Below are 20177 nucleotides of genomic sequence, written 5' to 3' on the forward strand. Positions count from 1 at the left end.
CAAGTTCGGTTACTCCTACCAACTTTCGATCAAGGGAGGCAACGCTCGCTGCTCGCGGACTGTTCAAACTCGAGAACTTGTATTTGTGTTGCTGTACTTGTAGATTACCATGGCGATCGAAGTCATTTAATTGCACGTATTTCAACCAAAAAAACAGTCAAAATGGACAGCGATTGTTTGATCAGCAGACGAAACAGACACAGCGCCAGAAATAGACTAGCCGAAGCCCATTCGAATAAGAGCACTGCACCCGTTCCTGCTAAAAGGCACACAACCTCTGACTCTGAGGGATGGATAGAAAATTCCTTCAGTAGACAGGCATGTCATCTCGATCCCAGAATGTCTCCGGTTAAACAGGTTAGTCTGTTTTCATGAGACTGTTAGGCAGTCGCTGGAAAACGCAGAAGGAAGGACATCTACGCTGGTGGTGTCACTGTGTTTGACTGCCCTACCCCCCCCCCTCTCCTCTCTCTCTCTCTCTCTCTCTCTCTCTCTCTCTCTCTCTCTCTCTCTCTCTCTCTCTCTCTCTCTCTCTCTCTCTTTCTCTCTCTGTAACCTGGTGCATATTTCAGAGCTTTTGATGAACTGAAAACAATTAGCCACATTATCAAACCAGATGTACTTAAAGCAGAAAGTGTCATGCAGACTCAGAGAGAGTGGACCCCCCTTTCCGACCTCAAAAAGATCTGAGAAAATCAGGTCTTACAATTTAGATATGAGCTATAGTCTCAAATTGAGGTCAAATAGCGCAGGTTAATTATGAAGAGAAAATCTGGGAAAGCAAGGTCATAAAATGTTAAATTAGGTCAGTCTCAAAAGGGAAGTTGCACTGTGCTGTAGAACCATTTTAAACTACGCGTAGGTACATTGTGGATCATGAAAATAATTCAGCTGTCGTTGGAGAACAAAAATTGCTTTTTTTAAATCAAGAATTGACAATTTGCGCTTGAATTAATTCTTCATTTTGTTTTCATTAATCATAATAACCACTTCATTCTTCAGCTAGGTACATGACAATTGACATGCTATATTTCCAGTGTGAAAACAACGGTGACTTTAACAACAGTGACCTGTGGCTGGCAGAGGTCAACCTATCATCAACACACCACGAAGAGCAAAGCAATAGTCATCACACCATTACTGAAACTAGTGTGAGTATTGGGGCTCCCATCAAATCTAGCGCTGGTCAACTGGCTACCAACAAGAGCACAAGGGATGAATTCTGTCACAAAACCCTTCACAATGGCAAAGTTGCGTGTAAATCTTTCTGTGACAGCGAGAACCCCTTAAAGCTAAACTGTGATGATTTTTCACACACAAAGCTATGTTTCTCACCACAACCATGCTCAAGGAAAGTCTCTAGCCCCATGGTAGGTGTTGTGCTCAGGACTTCCAGTCCATTACCTACATGCAGGCAGCCAGCAGCCAATCTTGGCGACATTTTGAACTTCTCTGGTGATGCTGACTTATTTAACGATTCTCTCACTGAGGGACTTTCTGACACAGTGCCAGAGTCAGAAGAAGCTGAGGGACTGCCTGAAGGGACAGCTTTGTCTTGCACAGAAAGCTTTAGAGCAAACTGTGAAGATAAAATCCCTGTGGAGACTGGGAATGTCAAAACATTTCCCAACCAAGATCCATTACAAAACAATCAGACCGGCATTCCATCGAGACATGAATTCCATCAAAAACACAATGAAGGTGACCACAATCAAACAAGCAGTAAGAAAGAAAACTTTCCAACTTCTAAAGCAATACCTTTAGAAACCAAACCTCCACAGACGCCTAGGACACCGGCTTGTATGTCTCTCAAGGACAGACTAAAGAGCAGGCTTCTTCAAAATGCCGCCAATGTGACGCCAACTCGCAACCACCTTGAGGAGCAGCAGAAAGAGAAGATCTCCAAAGCCCAGCTGGAGGCCTCTCAAATAAGGCGGGAGGGCCTAGCAGACGGCATTGGACCTTTCTACGGTCTTCCCAGTAAAGTCCATGAGCTGCTGTCTGCGAACCGAAAAATTACCAAGCTTTATGGTATGTATACATCTGCACGGTATGACTGGTCAGGCAGTGCAGGTGTAGCTCAGTAGCTGTGGTTTTAAAAAGATGGAGAAGAAGATAACAATGGAACCTGCGATTAAACTTAAGTTAATAGTCAAAGGGGCAACAGGTGTCCTTTCATGGAAGATGTCCTTTCATGGAAGATGTCCTTTCATTGAAGGGGCCTTTCATCGCAGGTACCACTGTACTGTACATATGCTCTTCAATTCTTTTTATTTAGCATGCTTTGAAACAGTTCAAACATGTTGCCCCAAACAACTTGTTCTTATCTTAAACACCTCCAAAGTTAGATTACAATGAAATTATACAGTCTCATAACAAGTTATGCTTTTTGACTCACCTGAATAATCAATGAGTCTTTAGTACTGAGCAGTGTCTGTCCGGCCGTGGACAAAGAAAGTTAATGTTGAGGCTGGATGATTTTCAAGCTAAAGCTTTCAAACTTTGCACAGTTCTACTTCTAGGGTTTGGTGACCTCCCAACGTGACCCCATTTTGGTTTGACCCTCAGTTGTTTTTTTCCAGACTGGCAGGATGAGTGCCTGAAGTTGCCAGCAGTGTATGAAGGAGGTAACCTAATCTACACCTTACCTACCAGTGGCGGCAAGACGCTGGTGGCGGAGATTCTCATCCTGAGACAGATTTTGTGCAAGAAGAAAGATGCCTTGCTTATCCTTCCCTACATCGCCATTGTGCAGGAAAAGGTAGAGACTTCAATGGGTTTACTGTTGTTTTTGTTTATTGCATTGTACAGCCTGGTTTTTTTATGCAGACCGGCCTATAGAAGAAGGGGAAAACACAACAGAATTCAGTTTATTTGTTTATTGTGATACACTTGTATTAGAATAGTGTACACCGGTGTTCAGACAGCTGGAGCTTTACCATGAGAAATGTGTGTATAATTCATTGAGCAAAGCTACAAGACAATCAGTATACTGCAGCTAAGAAACCTTTTTAAACACTAAATTGGCTGTTCTCTCTAAAACGTTTTCACACAGTAAATTTGCATTCCTCTGTACATGTACCCCTCCAATCCAAAATTTAAAACTTTTTTGTTATTTTTAATCCTTTTCACATTCTCTTACCTTCCCTCACATACCTGACCTTCATCTGACAGTCCTAACTCACCTTTTGCTTGTCTACATGTACTTTCGTTCCTTGATTAACTGACACAGTGACAATACTTTCAGGTGAGAATCCTGTCCGAGTTTGCAACAGAGCTGGGTTTCCTGGTGGAAGAATATGCTGGAAGCAAAGGAAGGTTCCCACCCACTAAACCACGACAGAAGCATTCACTGTTTGTTGCCACCATCGAGAAGGGTCAGTCTCTGGTCAACTGCCTGATAGAAAACGGCCGTCTGGGAGAACTTGGTCTGGTGGTTGTGGATGAGGTTTGTGCAAGCAGGCCTGGGCAGTGCTATGTTTGTTTCTATATATCAAACAACTCATGTGCATGCAAGTGTGTTTGTTGTTTGTGAGTGTGTGTAGGTGTGTAGCATGGACGTGGGCGGACGTGCCTGTCTGGAGTACTTTGGGTGTTCTTTCTTCGTATGTTTTATTGTTGAGTCACTTGAGAAAAAGTGACTCTATGTAATCGGTCAGTGTTAGTCTGTCCGGCCGGCCGGCCGTCCGGCCGGCCGTCCGTAGACACCACCTTAACGTTGGACTTTTCTCGGAAACTATCAAAGCGATCGGGCTCATATTTTGTTTAGTCGTGACCTCCAATGACCTCTACACTTTAACGATGGTTTCGTTGACCTTTGACCTTTTTCAAGGTCACAGGTCAGCGTCAAAGGAAAAATTAGACATTTTATATCTTTGACAAAGTTCATCGGATGTGATTGAAACTTTGTAGGATTATTCTTTACATCAAAGTATTTACATCTGTAGCCTTTTACGAACGTTATCAGAAAAACAAGGGAGATAACTAGCCTTTTCTGTTCGGCAACACACAACTTAACGTTGGGCTTTTCTCGGAAACTATAAAAGTGACCGGGCTCAAATTTTATCTGAACGTGACTCATTGTGTTGTGAATAGCAATTTCTTCCTGTCCATCTGATGCCTCATATAATATTCAGAACTGCGAAAGTGACTCGATCGAGCGTTTGCTCTTCTTGTTTTTATGTTTATGGTTGTTTTCATATGTTGTTTGGTTGTTTTTAAGAGCAGATGAACCACACTTTTCCATCCATTGTTTAATTGTATGGACAATAAATTATCTTATGTCTTATGTCTGTTATGTCTTACACGTATCATCTTAAGAATTACGAGAGTAGCTCCGCCTTAAAAACTAGTCACCAAGTTACAGGGGTCAGTCAAAATTAGCACAGTTACAGACACTATGATTTTTATTGGAACACTGTGTGTAGTAGGTTAAACATGTACAGCTGAGCATCTGACGATATTCATGCGTTGACTTTTAGATTGTAACCAAAACAATTAGGGCAATTGCCGTCATGCGTATTCTGTAGTTGCTTGAGAATGTATAGGATGTATAACCTGTTTTCCAGAAAGTCTGAAGCATAATCATAACCAGGTGTTGACTGTTCACGTTTGTTAAGACTGCATTTGATGCGATGCGAGTAAAAGTCTTCAAATTTATGCCAGATAAATAACCAAGTCTGTCATTTATGCATCAGAATTGGCATGGTACTTCCCATTTAAGGCATCCATCAGAGACACAATTTATCAAGATGTAATATTATGGGCATTTGTTATATTTTTTATCTTTTTTCTATATCATTTGTAATTTGTTCAGCTTCACATGATTGGGGAGGGTGGTAGCAGAGGTGCTACAATGGAGTCTACAATGCTCAAAGTGCTGAACGCCACAAATGGTAAGTACTTTCCCCCCGCGGGTTAGGGGGAAGAATTTACCCGATGCTCCCCAGCATGTCGTAAGAGGCGACTAACGGATTCTGTTTCTCCTTTTACCCTTGTTAAGTGTTTCTTGTATAGAATATAGTCAATGTTTGTAAAGATTTTAGTCAAGCAGTATGTAAGAAATGTTAAGTCCTTTGTACTGGAAACTTGCATTCTCCCAGTAAGGTCATATATTGTACTACGTTGCAAGCCCCTGGAGCAATTTTTTGATTAGTGCTTTTGTGAACAAGAAACAATTAACAAGTGGCTCTATCCCAACCCCCCCCCCCCCCCCCCCCCCCCCTTTCCCCGTCGCGATATAACCTTGAACGGTTGAAAACGACGTTAAACACCAAATAAATAAAGAAAGAAAGAAAGGTAAGTACTTTGGGAGTCATTCTGCTTCTCTTTTCATTATGGAATCTAAAATGCTGAAAGTAATAAATGCCACACATGGTAAGTGCTTTGAAGGTATTTCTGCTATTTAATTTTTATTTTATTTAAATCACACATAGAAAATTAGTCCAGCAGCCAGAGTTTTGGTTGGTTGGCTGCATGGCTGTCGCTTTTATTGTTGTTTTGATGGTTGTAACTCTGTATCAGGACCCCACAAGTCTTGTAAAATAAGGTCTTAGAAGAAGGAGGGTCTAAAAATGGGAGGTAGAAATTACAGGGTTTATCGGGGCGGGGGACGTAGCTCAGTCGGTAGCGCGCTGGATTTGTATCCAGTTGGCCGCTGTCAGCGTGAGTTCGTCCCCACGTTCGTCGAGAGATTTATTTCTCAGAGTCAACTTTGTGTGCAGACTCTCCTCGGTGTCCGAACACCCCCCCGTGTGTACACGCAAGCACAAGACCAAGTGCGCACGAAAAAGATCCTGTAATCCATGTCAGAGTTCGGTGGGTTATAGAAACACGAAAATACACAGCATGCTTCCTCCGAAAGCAGCGTGTATGGCTGCCTAAATGGGGGGGTAAAAACGTAAAAGCCGTGGGAGTTTCAGCCCATGAACGAACAAACAAACAAACAGGGTTTATTTTGTTTGCAGAATCTCCACAGATCATAGGGATGAGTGCAACGCTCAACAACATCGCTGATCTGGCAACGTTTCTCAATGCAGCTGTATTCTCCAGTGACTTCAGACCAGTCAGTACAATTTTCTCTACTTTTTTGGTTTTGCTTTTGTGTGGCTTATTGTGAGTGAATGTGAGAGAGAGAGAAACCCAGACAGACACACACACACACACACAGAGACAGACAGACTGACTGACTGACTGGTAGGGACAGAGAATAGAGAATTATGGACTTTAGAGAGAGAGAGAGAGTGTTTGTATGTGTGCGTATGTGTGTGGGTGGGTGTCTGTGTATGTTCGTGGTTTTTTTTCACTTTTAAGAGGTTTACCCAACAGAGCTACGAAGTTATCAGCTAATTTGTGTATGCTTTCATGTGAAATTATTTCAATTTAAATCACAAACATTTATGTACATGTACAGGTGAGCCTGACGGAGTATGTGAAGGTGGAGGATAGCCTGTACCAGGTAAACAACAAAGCCCTCGTCCCTGAAGATAAACTTCAACATGACAAGATTCTTACTTTTCCTGTGAGTTGTGTTAGGATTTACTTTTGTCTCTTTATCCAAAATTATGCCTTCAAGTTGACTTACTGAAAGTAAGGGGGGGGGGGTGCATGCATGAATGGTTGTTTGTGTACGGGTGTCTGTATGGCTGCCTGTATTTTGCAGACATGGGATTCTTCCGTAAATTTACATTCCGTACATTTTTAGGCTCCAGGGATCATTCTTGAGATTCGTGCAAATCCGCTGAGTAATATTTGGGGTATATGTAGGTATAGACCCAAGTTTTTCGGCCGGTCCGTTGATCGCGACGCTCCATTCCATACTATTCTTGAACGGTTGGTTCCTAAAACGGTCAGACTGTTGCTGGTCGATCCGTATGGGAACGCGCTCTTTGTCTCCTACAGTCACCGTTTCAACGTAGCTATCGGGGATTCAGTATAAGCATACCGTATGAAAATGATTCGGTGCCATTTTTATATCGCTTCGAGCCACCTGCCAAAATGATGAGGAAGCTAAAGCGAGACGAAACCGTTCTAGCCCGGGAAATTGACCAGCAGAAGTACAAGAAAAATCTCTGGAGATTCGACTGGCTCGATGAAGTTGTATCATTGAGCTGGAAATACGAGAAAGGCCAGAAGACACAAGACGTGAAACTGAAAGTTGGCGATGCTTTTGCTAAAATCAACTTGCCGGGAAAAGCTCAGTGCACTTTGTGCAACGATGTTAATGTTATCAACTACGGCTCCAATGGAAAGACTGCCATCAAAAGCCACTTGAAAAGCAACAAGCACCTGACTATCCTGAAAACCCAGTCGGGTAATCAGTCACTGGGGTCGTTTGGCACCGACAAGGTAAGAACATTGAAACCACACCGTCACACGCCACCACCCCCCCCCCCCCCACCCCCCGCCTCTCTCTCTCTCTCTCTCTCTCTCTCTCTCTCTCTCTCTCTCTCTCTCTCTCTCTCTCTCTCTCTCTCTCTCTCTCTCTCTCTCTCTCTTTCTCCTCCTTATTTTGAGTCTTAGCGTAAAATTAATTTGAGAAACATGGGAAGGAAGAGAAAGGGGGTGGGGGGGGGGGGGCTATGATTAAGCTGAAATATGCATTTCAGGGCCATTTTTGTGTGTCTAAAACACTAAAAACCTTCAGCTTCTGGGGGCTTTGCCCCCAGACCCCGACCAGGGGCGTTGCCCCTGGACCCTACTGGGGGCCTTCTGCGGCCCCCAGACCCCCACCTTCTTTTTCCTTAATTATCACTTTTTCTGAATCCCATGTCTGATTTTGATGCTTGTATGTGCACTCGCATACATTAAATGTGTGTGTAACCAGTGTACAAAACACTTTCGTAGGCATACCTATATGTATTAATCTGTTTTGCTGAACTCACAGGTTTGCAAGAGCTTTCCGGAAGACAACGGCAATCAGATCCTATCACAGACAGCTCTCTACAACTTACCTATACCATTGTACTACAAATAGCTCAGGGAAGGCAGACAACTATGCAGAGCTGCTGCTATGAAAGAGGCATTACTGCCTCACCTTGTAACATGTGTATGCATGTTTGTCGTTACTTTTTGTGAACCAGCTGTGGTTGAGTATGCTTCTTGAATCCCAGAAACACAAAGGGGAGGAGGAAATGAATTTACAACATAGAAAATCTGGAAAACTAGGATCTCAAAACGGGGGTCTTTACCAGGGGTTTCCGCTACTGTTTTCAAGAGGGAAGGCACAGGTTCTCCTGTGTGCATGTGTATTTGTGTGTTGGTGCGAGTGGATGGGTGCGGGCGTGCGTGTGTGTTTCTTTATACAGAATACTGACCCCTGTTGTGTTTTGCAGCACACAGAGCAGAGCGGTCAAATGGACCCTGACCACCTGTTGCACCTGGTGCTGGAGATCATACCTGACAACTCCTGTCTGCTCTTCTGCCCCACCAAGAGATACTGTGAAAACGTGGCTCTTATGCTGGCCAAGATGATGTGTAAACACCACAGGTGGGGGGCGTTGTAGTGTGTGGTGGTGTGTGTGTGTGTGTGTCACTGTGTGTTTGTGTGTGTGTGTCACTGTGTGTGTGTGTGTCACTGTGTGTGTGTGTGTGTGTGTCACTGTGTGTGTGTGTGTGTATGTGTGTGTGTGTCACTGTGTGTGTGTGTGTCACTGTGTGTGTGTGTACAGTGTGTTCATGTGTCTGCTCTTCTGCCAGTCCAAGAGATTCTGTGAAATCTAAGCCCTCATGACGGCCAAGATGATGTGTAAAACACCACAGGTGGAGGAGGTTATAGTGTTTTGTGTTGAAAGATGTGTGTGTGTGTGTGTGTGTGTGTGTGTGTGCATGTGTGTGTGTGTGTGTGTGTCACTGTGTGTGTGTGTGTCACTGTGTGTGTGTTTGCGTGAGTGTGTGTGTGTGTGTGTGTGTGTGTGTGTGTGTGTGTGTGTGTGTGTGTGTGTGTGTGTGTTTATCTTGCCCCACCAAGAGATACTGTGAAAATGTTGCTCTCATGCTGGCCAAGGAAATGTGAAAACACCACAGGTACAGGAAGTTGTAGTGTTTGTGTTGAGGGATGTGTGGTGGTGTGTGTATAGGTGTGGGGTATGGGTTTAAGGGTGGATGTTGTGGTGATGTGTGTGTGTATAAGCTATTCTGCCCCACCAAGAGATACTGTGAAAATGTTGCTCTCATGCTGGCCAAGGAAATGTGTAAACACCACAAGTAGAGGAAGTTGTAGTGTTGTGTGTTTTTGTTGGTGTTGAGGGGCGTGTCTGTTCTCTGTACCTCATTTCTTTTACAAGAGTTGTGAGGTGACTGGCAATCTGTTAACTTGTTGGGTTTGCACTGGATACAATTCTTGTTTCTTTTTTTTTCCTTTTCCTTTTCTTCTTTTTATCTGGGGGCCCGGTAGCTCAGTTGGTAGAGCACTGGACTTGTGATCGAAAGGTCGCAGGTTCGAATTCGGTCCGGGACGGACACGGGTCAACTTTATGTGCAGACCCAGAGACGGAAGCCATGTCCCACCCCCGTGTCATCACAATGGCACGTAAAAGACCTTGGTCATTCTGCCATAAGTGCAGGTGGCTGAATACACCTAAACACGCAGACACCTGGGTAGCGCGACTCCGTTGCTGCTAGCTTTCCACTGGGAGGAAGCGACCCGAATTTCCCAGCGATGGGACAATAAAGTAATGAGAATGAGAGAGAGAGAGAGAATGTAATTTTTTTTAAATTCTTTCTTTTCTTCTTTCTTTCTTTCTTTCTTTCTTATTTGTTGATTGTTTGGTTGATTGACTAATCTACCCATTATATTCGAATTTAAACAAACAAAATATGTCTATTTATTTTAAGGGCAATCAGAGCCACAATTTTCCACTGCGTTATTTGTATCGTGCAGACAATAAAGAATCTTATGTCTTTTGTCTTATTCTTATCCTTTTTATCAGGCAACTGAGCAATGTGCAAAAGGAGAAACGCAGAGCGCTGCTGCAAGAATTACACACTGACGGAGGGGGGAAGCTGTGCCCCACCCTGAGGTACACCATTCACTTTGGACTGGCCTACCACCACAGCGGACTGACCACGGACGAGCGACGGCTGATTGAAGACGCCTACTCTGATGGCGTGCTGTGTCTCTTGACCTGTACCTCCACTCTGGCCGCTGGGGTCAACCTGCCGGCCAAAAGGTCAGTTAGTGCACTGATTGCGCTGGCTCTTTGCTTTCGAATACATCACCTCAATTAATTGAACCAATAGGAGTTACCTTACTTACGAGTGCTAGACTGAGAAGCGTCTCCAAACCAAACCTGGCTCTTCTGAAAGGCAGTCGGTCTGTCAAGGAAACCGGTGAAACCAAGTCTAACAAACAGTGATCACAGTATGCGTAGTTGGAATAAATCTGTCAAGCAAAATATAAACTGGAAGGTTCTGACTGGTTGCCGATTTTAATGTTATTTTCAGTTTTTTACCTGTAAAATACTGGTGAGCATGATCCCTGAGTTAGTGTAAGGAGAGGTGACACTGAAAGTTGTGAAGCTGCATGTACAGGTCTGTTTCACAGTTTGGCACTTTACACTGAGTTTGGGTTCAACATTTAGTTTTGCAAGAATTTGAAGGTTTTCTGTCCATAAAAAAATAAATTTAAAAAGAGGAAAAAAAGAAAGAAAAATAATTTTATAATTTGATATTTGTTAACTTAAAAGATGGGGTTGAATGCATTCTATGAACTAGAGACCTTTAGTTGTTCTGAGAGGTAGAATTGCTTGTTTTCTTTCAGTATGATGAGACCAGAGTGAGTTCACCATCTTGCAGTATTTAGTTCCACGCCATACTGAGTCTCAGAGCATATGAAACAAACTGAAAAGCAAAATGAAACTTGTCTGTTACAAGAACTACCTGAAATTCCCATTTTTGGCTCACGTAAGTGTAGCCTATGCGATGCTAACTTTGTCTGTCTGTGCGTGCGTGCGTATGTATGTGTGTATGTCTGTGGTAGAAACTTTAACATTTGAAGACGTCATATTACATTGACGTCACATTATGACGTACGAGGGTTAGACGTCACGCGATGGAATTACTGAAAGTCTCGGTGATTGTTATTTTGAGCGGGCCGAGACTATTTGGCAGTCGTGTCCATGTAAGTAGGCTACATGCAGACAGACAGATCTAGATCTAGTGTCTCGCTTTCTTGCACAGTTTCACCTATGCTCTTTCTCTGTGTGTGTGTGTGTGTGTGTGTGTGTGTGTGTGTGTGTGTGTGTGTGTGTGTGTGTGTGTGTGTGTGTGTAGTGTGTGACGGAGTGATTGAGTTTGTGTTACTGTTTGTCGATTTCTTACGTGAGCCTTGAAGGCTTCGCCTCTTGTTTATCCATAGTGTACTGTGCGTATTATCACAGAGTGATCCTGAGAAGCCCGTACGTGGGAGCGGACTTTATCAAGCACAGTCAGTACAAGCAGATGGCTGGCCGGGCTGGCAGAGCTGGTATTGACTCGTCTGGAGAAAGCATCCTCATTGCCAAGAAAGCTGACATGCCTAAGGTATGCTTGTGTTTCCTGCCTAACTTTTTGTAATTTTCAGAAATTCCTCTCTTTGTTGGTGAAGAATCAGGAGTCTTTATAGTGTGCTTTCTGTTTATAATTCACCTTTTAATTCTGTTGTCATGTCGAAAGAAATGTCATCATGCCAGAAGAAAACAAGAGGTACAGTGGAGGTAAACCTTTTAAATACCAAAAGCAAGTAAATGTAACCAGTTTCAGGTTTGCTTCATTTTCTGAACATTAGGCTTTGAATATCATCATACCTCCACAAGTTTGCATTTCTTTCAAATTTAGAAATGAAGTCTACTTTTCTTTGCTCTGCAGTTTTTACTTCAAGCCTTTCGAAGAAAATGTATTTGTTTGTACGTTTTGATGAGCAATTCCTGCGCTGAATCTATCAGCACAGTGAGAAGTCATTTCGTTCTCCTGATCTGTTTCAGGTTATGGAGTTGCTTTCAGGACCACAAGATGTCTGTCACAGCAGCCTGATGTATCAGTCTGGCAAGGGTCTACGAACGCTCATCCTATCCATAATTGGGTTGAAGGTATTGCTCTGAATATTCCAGTGTTTCACTTCAGGTGTACATATGCCATATTGTTTTCTGTTTGTTTTTGTTTTTTAAGTTTTCCTTGGCTGTGATTTCTCTCAGATTTGACAATTACTGTATATAGAAAAAGAATAGGACATTAAAAAAAATCTTGATTTGAACTGCCTGCACACACACACACACACACACACACACACACACACACACACACACACACACACACACACACACACACGCACAAACACAAACACGCACACAAAGATATTGCGAGCATTACTTAAAAACTGAGCTGAAACTAGCGTAGACCCAAAACCAAATATTGCCAATGTTGCAGTGCGTGGAGACAACAGAGGATGTCTTCGGCATGATGAGAAAGACACTGCTTGCTGTCCAGGCGGAGAAGCTCAGCATTGACATCATTGCCTCCACTCGCCTAGCGTTGCAAGAGCTTCTAGATAAGGGCCTAGTAGTTCAGAAAAAGACGGACAGCACCACATCAGATGACATTCTCCACGTAGCCCAAACAATGCACGCTGCAGTTCAGGGAGCCTCTTCTCAGCCTGCCACTCAAGAATCTCTGAAAGCCACTCCAAAGGATCTCCTGGATGATCTTGAATCTCAGGATTTGTTTGAAGAAAGGGATGTTCCAAAAAACAAGAGACAGAGAGTGGACAGAAACACAGAGCTCCCTGGTTCATCACAGTCCATGCCAGGGGGTGACGTGCATTCCAAGGCCAATGGATGTGTTTCATCCCAAGTGTGTCCGTCCCTTAGTAGTTTGAAGCTGGAGGTGACTGAGCTTGGGAAAGCCACGTTCAAAGGTAAATCGTCTGGCTTGCCACAACAGTAGTGTTAAGTCGCCCTCTTCTTCTTTGAATATATAATTCTGATGAGAATACTTACCAGATATCTGAACTGGCATTCAGAAAATAAGCTCAGGCAAGACCCGTTCAAGACAATGAAGTGGGTGAGGATTATATAGGCACAGCAGAATATGACATTGTTTGAAATCATTTCTCTTACTCTGAGTACTTGTGCCAAATTGTTGCTGTTACACGACGGGCGAAGTGGCGCAGTGGTAAGACGTCAGCCTCCTAATCCGGAGGTCGTGAGTTCGAATCCCGGTCGCTGCCGCCTGGTGGGTTAAGAGTGGAGATTTTTCCGATTTCCCAGGTCAACTTATGTGCAGACCTGCTAGTGACTTAACCCCCTTCGTGTGTACACGCACGCACAAGACCAAGTGCGCACGGAAAAGATCCTGTAATCCATGTCAGAGTTCGGTGGGTTATAAAAACATGAAAATACCCAGCATGCCACCCCCCGAAATCGGCGTATGCTGCCTGAATGGCGGGGTAAAAACGGTCATACGCATAAAAATCCACTTGGGCTAAAAACATGAGTGAACGTGGGAGTCTAAGCCCATGAACGAAGAAGAAGAAGTGAAGAAGACATAACAGACGTATCAGCTTGAGCAACATGTGTGCTAGTGTGGTGGAAAAGGGCAAAAAGCTGAGGGCTGGAGCGCAGGGATTCAGGAAGTGCAGAGTGCAAGTAAAATTTAGTTGCCATTGTTTTTGTTTAACTGACTGAGTAGCGCTGCAACATTGTTATATGAGCTAAATGTTGTTCAAATCTTTCTTGTTTTTGTTCTTATTTGAACAATACTTTACTCAAAACATACATGCTAAATTAGAAGCCATAAACTATTTTTTTTAAAAAGGAGCACAACGGAACAAGTTATACTGAGAATTTGTTTAGACAGACAGGTCTGTTTCTTCTGTGCACAGGGCCTTGATTGCCTTATTAGCACTAAGTCATGACATGTTTCTATGCTGCAGGGTCAGTGGATATAGAGAGTGGGAGTCGTCTGTATCAAGACCTTCTGCAAGGAGAGGAGTCGCTGGTTGTGTCCAACTACCTGCATCTGCTCTACCTGGTCACGCCCTACGACCTGGCCAAAGACATCACCCCGTCATGGATGACCTACATGCAAGAGGTACCCTGGTGTCTCTGAGTCAGTTGGTCTGACTCTCTCTTTGTTTTGGGGTTTGTTTGTTTGGCGGGTGGGTTGGGTTTTTTTTTGGGGGGGAGGGGATGGGGGGGTGGGTGTCGTGTGTGTGTATCAAAACTGCCAATTGTTACGCTTTCAGCGTGGCATGCTATGTTGTAGCAGAAATTACTACACTGTTACACCAAGCAAACAATTGCGACGCTCAAACAATAACAAGCATGCTCCCCCTTAGTTGTGAATCCTAGTACTCATTTCTGCTTCTTACCTTAATGTGTCAGCAGTCAGAACATGTGTCAGAAAAAATGTTGTCCAAACTGAAAAGTGCCACTGCAGACACTCTCTAATAAACTTTTGTTCCTGCTGTTGTTTCCTGATCTACTGTTAGTAAAATGTATACATGCTTGTTCCAGATATAATAAACGCGGATGTGCAATTGAATTTAAGACTATGCTAAACTTAAATTTTCTACACTTGTAATTCTAAATTGCTTCCCTTGAAGCTTCACAGGGGTTGGCAGCTCTGGTGCATGTGTGTGCGTCCATCTGCATGTTTGTGGATGCATATATTATGAGCTTTGAACTGTTGGAATCTGCACAGTTTTATTGATGGTTTGTATTTCAGGTGAGCACCCTCGAAGAAAACGAACTGAAAGTAGCATCGCTGGTGGGCGTGTCCGAGAGTTACATAGTGAGGAAAGCGTCCGGACAGTCAATTCGCAAGGTCAGTGATAGTACCAACCTGTGACTGTCAATTGAAGCTCATAGCACTTTTATAAGTATTTTACATGCCGTAAGCCATTTAACAAACAAATGTCTTGCCGTTCTAATTACTCGCCTGAATAAGCTCACATTTAAGTCAATTCATAGCCACGCAATAGACGAATTTCGAAAATAACTCTGTCGGGTTTGTATGGGTTTCCGACACACCCCTGGCTAGTGATCGGCACCTCCAATGTTTGTCAGAGGTTTTGGCAAGGGTATTCACTCTTCCACACCCTATACAAACCTGACGGAGTTATTTCCGAAAATGCCCCTGGAGCAAATTTTTGATTAGTGCTTTTGTGAACAAGAAACAATTGACAAGTGGCTCTATCCCATCTCCCCCCTTTCCCCGTCGCGATATAACCTTCATGGTTGAAAACGACGTTAAACACCAAATAAAGAAAGAAAGAAAGATTTCCGAAAATTGTCTTGCAGTCCAAGTTTGTTTGTTTTTTAAAAGACAGTTAACAATATTTTTTAACAATACAACAGAAAATACATTTACACGCAATCTGCAGCTTCATGTGCCCTCAGAAAGTGGATATGACCCTGTAACAATCGAAAATGTATTAAGGTATGTAGCCACTAAATTGCAGTCAATCAATTTATTGTCATACATTATCTCATGCCTGTAACAGTTAATGCAGTGGAGCCCACACTTTAAAGGCCACCGGATTTAAGATGTACCCCATGTCTTCTCACAATTTTTTTTTTCCAAGTGGTCTGTAAATTTGCCTCGATTTTAAGACTTGCTTTTAAAACCTGAATATCTGTTGATAACCTCTTGGTTTTCTCAGATTTGTGGTGGTCTTAACAGGGGGTTCTACCGTATAATCAAAACCTAAACGTATAACTCGGTGTCATTGATGTGTCCCAGAAAGTAGACATGCTGGTGGTGCAGCGGTTCTACCTGACGCTGATGCTGTACAGACTGTGGAAGCAGGACACTGTGTGGGACGTGGCTGAGCGGTTCCAACTGCCGCGGGGCTTTGTTCAAAACCTGCTCTCCTCTGCTGCCAGCTTTGCCTCCTGCGTGCTGAGATTTTGCCAGGTTGGTGGTCTAAGTATGCTGGTATGTTTTGTGCGCAAAGTTTTGGCAGGTTTGAGATTTTTCAACTAGCTGATTTGGGGATAGCATGCTCTCAGGCTACCATACTATTTCATGATCACATGCCTGTTCGAGTTGAATTCTTCTTCTTTTTCTTCTCCTTCTCCTTCTTCTTCTTTTGCGTTCATGAGCTGAAGCTCTGACGTACACTCATGTTTCACAAGTGGGCTTTATGTGCTTGGCTGCTTTTGCCCGCCATTTATGAACACTCGCCAACCTTAACCCACCCGGTGCAGCTAGGATTCGAACCCTAGACCTTCAAGCTTGAAGACCCATGGCAGAACCACTAGGCTATTGCATCTGTCAAAGAATGTGTTTCATTGGCAGGTGTATTGTACGATGGCCGAGTAGGAATGCGAAGCATATATCCCTGCTTTCATACTTGGCGTGAAAAATCGTTACAAAATCTCAAATGTGAGATAAAGAACCCAAGTTCACAGCGAAAGTTTCAAGGCTTGGAAACATGAATACACACATTCAGGAAACAAAAATTGGATAGCGCCATACTGTATTCTTTCTTTCTATATTTGGTGTTTAACGTCGTTTTCAACCACGAAGGTTATATCGCGATGGCCATACTGTATGGCAGCTTGCTTTCCCATAGTGAGAAAGCAGCCCGAATGTCCATTCGGGTAACCTCACAGGACTATATGAAATCTTATCCTTATCCTTGTACTTGTCTGTTTGCTTCACATGAAAAGAAGTACAGTCAGCAACCTTCCTGCTTGGCCATTGTAAAATACACCCGCGAATGAATTGAACTCTGTAACAGACGCAATAGCCTAGTGGTATTGACGTGGATCTTCAAGCTTGAGGGTCCAGGGTTCGAATCCTAGCTGCACTTGGTGGGTTACAGTTGGAGAGTTTTCCTAACATCACTTATTTTTTTGTCATGTAGGAGCTGCCTGAGCTATGGGCGTACCAGGACTTGCTGGGTAACTTTGGCAAGAGGCTGGCCTACTGCGTCAGCATGGAACTGATTCCCCTCATGGAAGTACCAGGGGTCAAACTGGTGAGAAGTCTTTCTGCCGTTAGGCTTTGTCTTCGGTTTAAACAGTGGTGTTTTTGTCATTCAATTTTGTCTTTACAAGGCCGTTAAATCTTGTACAGTTAAACCCCCCCTTTGAGACCTAAAAACATCTGAGAAAACAAGGTCTTAAAAAGGAGGGAGTCTCAAAATGGGGGTTATTTTACAGAGTTTATGAACAGAAAGTCTGAGAAAACAGGGTCTTAAAAAGGAGGGAGTCTTAAATTGGGGGTTATTTTACAGAGTTTATGAACAGAAAGTCTGAGAAAACAGGGTCTTAAAAAGGAGGGAGTCTCAAAATGGGGGTTATTTTACAGAGTTTATGAACAGAAAGTCTGAGAAAACAAGGTCTTAAAAAGGAGGGAGTCTCAAAATGGGGGTTATTTTACAGAGTTTATGAACAGAAAGTCTGAGAAAACAGGGTCTTAAAAAGGAAGGAGTCTTAAATTGGGGGTAGTTAAAAAAGGGGGTTCAACTGTATACAACAAAATAGCACAACTGTCTTTCAGTTTCAAGCAGGGTGTTCGAAATCAGTCTCCACAGTTATTGTTGGCTTTGTACCTATCACCAGTATAATATCACCTAGTTGTTCAGGCATTTATACAAAAGACTTATGAATCGTGACTATTAGTGAAAAAAAATGTTCCCTGTAATAATAGTTTTCAAATGTTTAAAAGGCCTGCATTAACAAATTTTGTGTGTCTTGCTTTTCACTTATGTATTTTAGTTGACATCAATATCACAGAAATATATTAGTATTTGTCTCAGCTATGTAAGTCAGGTATGAGACTTTTCTGCAGGTTAGTGGATTTTCCGCATTTTCTGGAGTTCATTTTTGAAATCACCAGTTCGCACCAGATTGCAGGATAGGGCTTTTTGTGTGTGTGTGGTCCTTTCAGGTTTTGTTATTTGTTTATTTAATTTTGTTTTCTCAATTTTATGATCTGATGCTTCTCTGTACATCTTCATCTCCCAGGGAAGAGCGCGGCAGTTGCACAGTGCAGGCTTTCACACAATACAGTCCCTGGCCGCTGCCGACCCTGGTCAGCTTGTGTCCCTAGTGCAGTTCCTCACTCACAAAGCTGCCAGGCAGATTGTCTCCGCAGCAAAGGTACGACTGGGAATCACAGGTCACAGCACTATTGGGACTTTGTAAAAGAAGATTTTTCTGAGCAAACACATAAGAAGAACAAGGAAAAAAAAGAAGATTGAAAGACCAGGGCTGGGTTGCAGGAAGCAGAATCTACCGGTAGTTCAAAACTAACTATGATTGGCTGATATAATAAATAAATCTTGATTTCAACCAGTCTGATTCTGGGGTTGGTTGTAACCCATGTGGGCACTTTCGCCAGCACATCAGCCCAGACATCAAGGAAGATTGAATAGTGGTTGTGTGTGTGTGTGTGTGTGTGTGTGTGTGAGTGAGTGTATGTGTGTTTGTGTGCGTGTGTGTAATTAAGATGTGTGAGTTTGTGCGTGTGTGCAGTCGTTCAAAATTAAACGTGAGCATCAAATGTGATGATGATGATGTCAATTGATGATGACAGCAATGATAACGGTAACCACAAAGACAGTGATGATGATGATGATAATGTCATTTTCATCTGCACACTGTCTGACACATGTTGTGATAGAACCTGTCTGATGCAGGTGATTCTGGAGGAGAAGACGGAGGCATTGATGGAACAAGTGGAACAATTGGTACCCCTGCCTCCCCAGCTCTCAACACTTCAGCAACACGTGTCTGATGCTTCCTGACAAATTAAGTCTTACGACGAAACCAGGGATCTCCCTGAAAGGCAAGGCAACAGCAAGGCAGCAAAACTGTTTAGATCAGTGCGTTCAAATCTTTAAAAAAAAATTTCGTTCTGCATACAAGCCAGGTGCTTTCAAGTGTGTTAAATCCTAAACAAATCTGTGGTGCTGAAATTGATGGCTAACAGGAGAATGAATGGGACTTTAACAGCATGCAGAATTGAGATAAAAAGTATGCTCATCGCAGTTTACATTAGCGTTTATGTGTGTACATGTTTATGTTGTTTTCATTTTGAGAATGAAATGTTTGGAGCATATGTGCTGTGTCATTATGTTCACCCTTGAATGCAGAACAAAACTTGTCTTGGGCTGTGCGTCTTTTTTGTGTTTACCTGCTCCACGTATCCATACTTCTTCAGACTTATAATTATTTGTGTATGCATGTACGCACATACATACACATACAATTGCGTATGCATACATATACACACACATGCACTCACTGACACACACACACACACATACACGCATATAGACACACACAAAGTGTTTTCATTACTTGCCTCTAAAATTTCTATTAATAGTACATGTACATGTCATGCCCTGATTCACATAATTGCCAAATTAATTTCGTATAATCGGCAAAAAGATGACCATTTTGCTCAATGAGCAGTGTTTTGCCGAAAATGCGTAAAGGTTTCTAAAAAATCGGCATTCAATTTTAGGTTATTAAAGTTCTCAAATGCCTTTGGTACCACCACACTTAGACAGCTAGATGCTATAATGGATAAATATCGCAATAATCCATAACTTATCAACTTATGGCAAACAGTGTAGTGTTTTGTGCATTTTATTTGCGAAATTGGCAGCATTTTGCTGAGTACATGAAATTGGCAAAAATGTTGCCGATTCCGTGAATTCGGCTTTTCCGTAAATTGGGCATGACATACATAACTCATAACTCATAACTCATAACATTTTATTGATCCAACAAAGGAAATTAAATTGGTCATCAGCACATATAGGTCATTAATTAATAATTATAAAAGAATAAGAGAAGAAAATTCATAAAACCCATGATAAAAAATACCCTTTTTTCTTGCACACCTGACACACCGACACACCAATACACATGCATACATACCTACATACATACCTACATACATACATACATACATACATACATACATACATACATACATACATACATACATACATACATACATACATACATACATACATTCCATGTTAAAGTGTAGTTAAGAACATCACAGTAATTATATCATTGTTTGGATTAACAGATAAGTTTTTATGTAAATTATGATAACAACAATCCATAATTAACGCTATTGCACTACCAAAGAAGAGACCAACCAAACACATAAAACCAATAACAGTAATCATCATCAGTTATCACAGGTATCACAGTAGATTAGCCATCAGGTAG

General features: G+C 42.5%; 1 protein-coding gene across 1 annotated transcript; it reads left to right on the forward strand.

Annotated features, from left to right (window-relative positions):
• The first annotated feature begins 59 nt into the window (after positions 1 to 59).
• LOC138981453 (helicase POLQ-like) lies at positions 60 to 19709 on the forward strand. The gene is made up of 18 exons (XM_070354372.1): positions 60 to 357; positions 1038 to 2031; positions 2583 to 2761; positions 3248 to 3448; positions 4817 to 4895; positions 5967 to 6064; positions 6413 to 6520; positions 8334 to 8488; positions 9930 to 10169; positions 11379 to 11520; positions 11961 to 12065; positions 12403 to 12889; positions 13907 to 14064; positions 14701 to 14799; positions 15718 to 15891; positions 16847 to 16960; positions 17952 to 18086; positions 18626 to 19709. The coding sequence occupies exons 1-18, from the start codon at positions 163 to 165 to the stop codon at positions 18731 to 18733; spliced, it is 3771 nt and encodes a 1256-aa protein (XP_070210473.1). The 5' UTR covers positions 60 to 162; the 3' UTR covers positions 18734 to 19709.
• The last annotated feature ends 468 nt before the right edge of the window (positions 19710 to 20177 follow it).

This window comes from Littorina saxatilis, linkage group LG12, assembly GCF_037325665.1.
Source record: "Littorina saxatilis isolate snail1 linkage group LG12, US_GU_Lsax_2.0, whole genome shotgun sequence".
NCBI lineage: Eukaryota > Metazoa > Mollusca > Gastropoda > Littorinimorpha > Littorinidae > Littorina > Littorina saxatilis.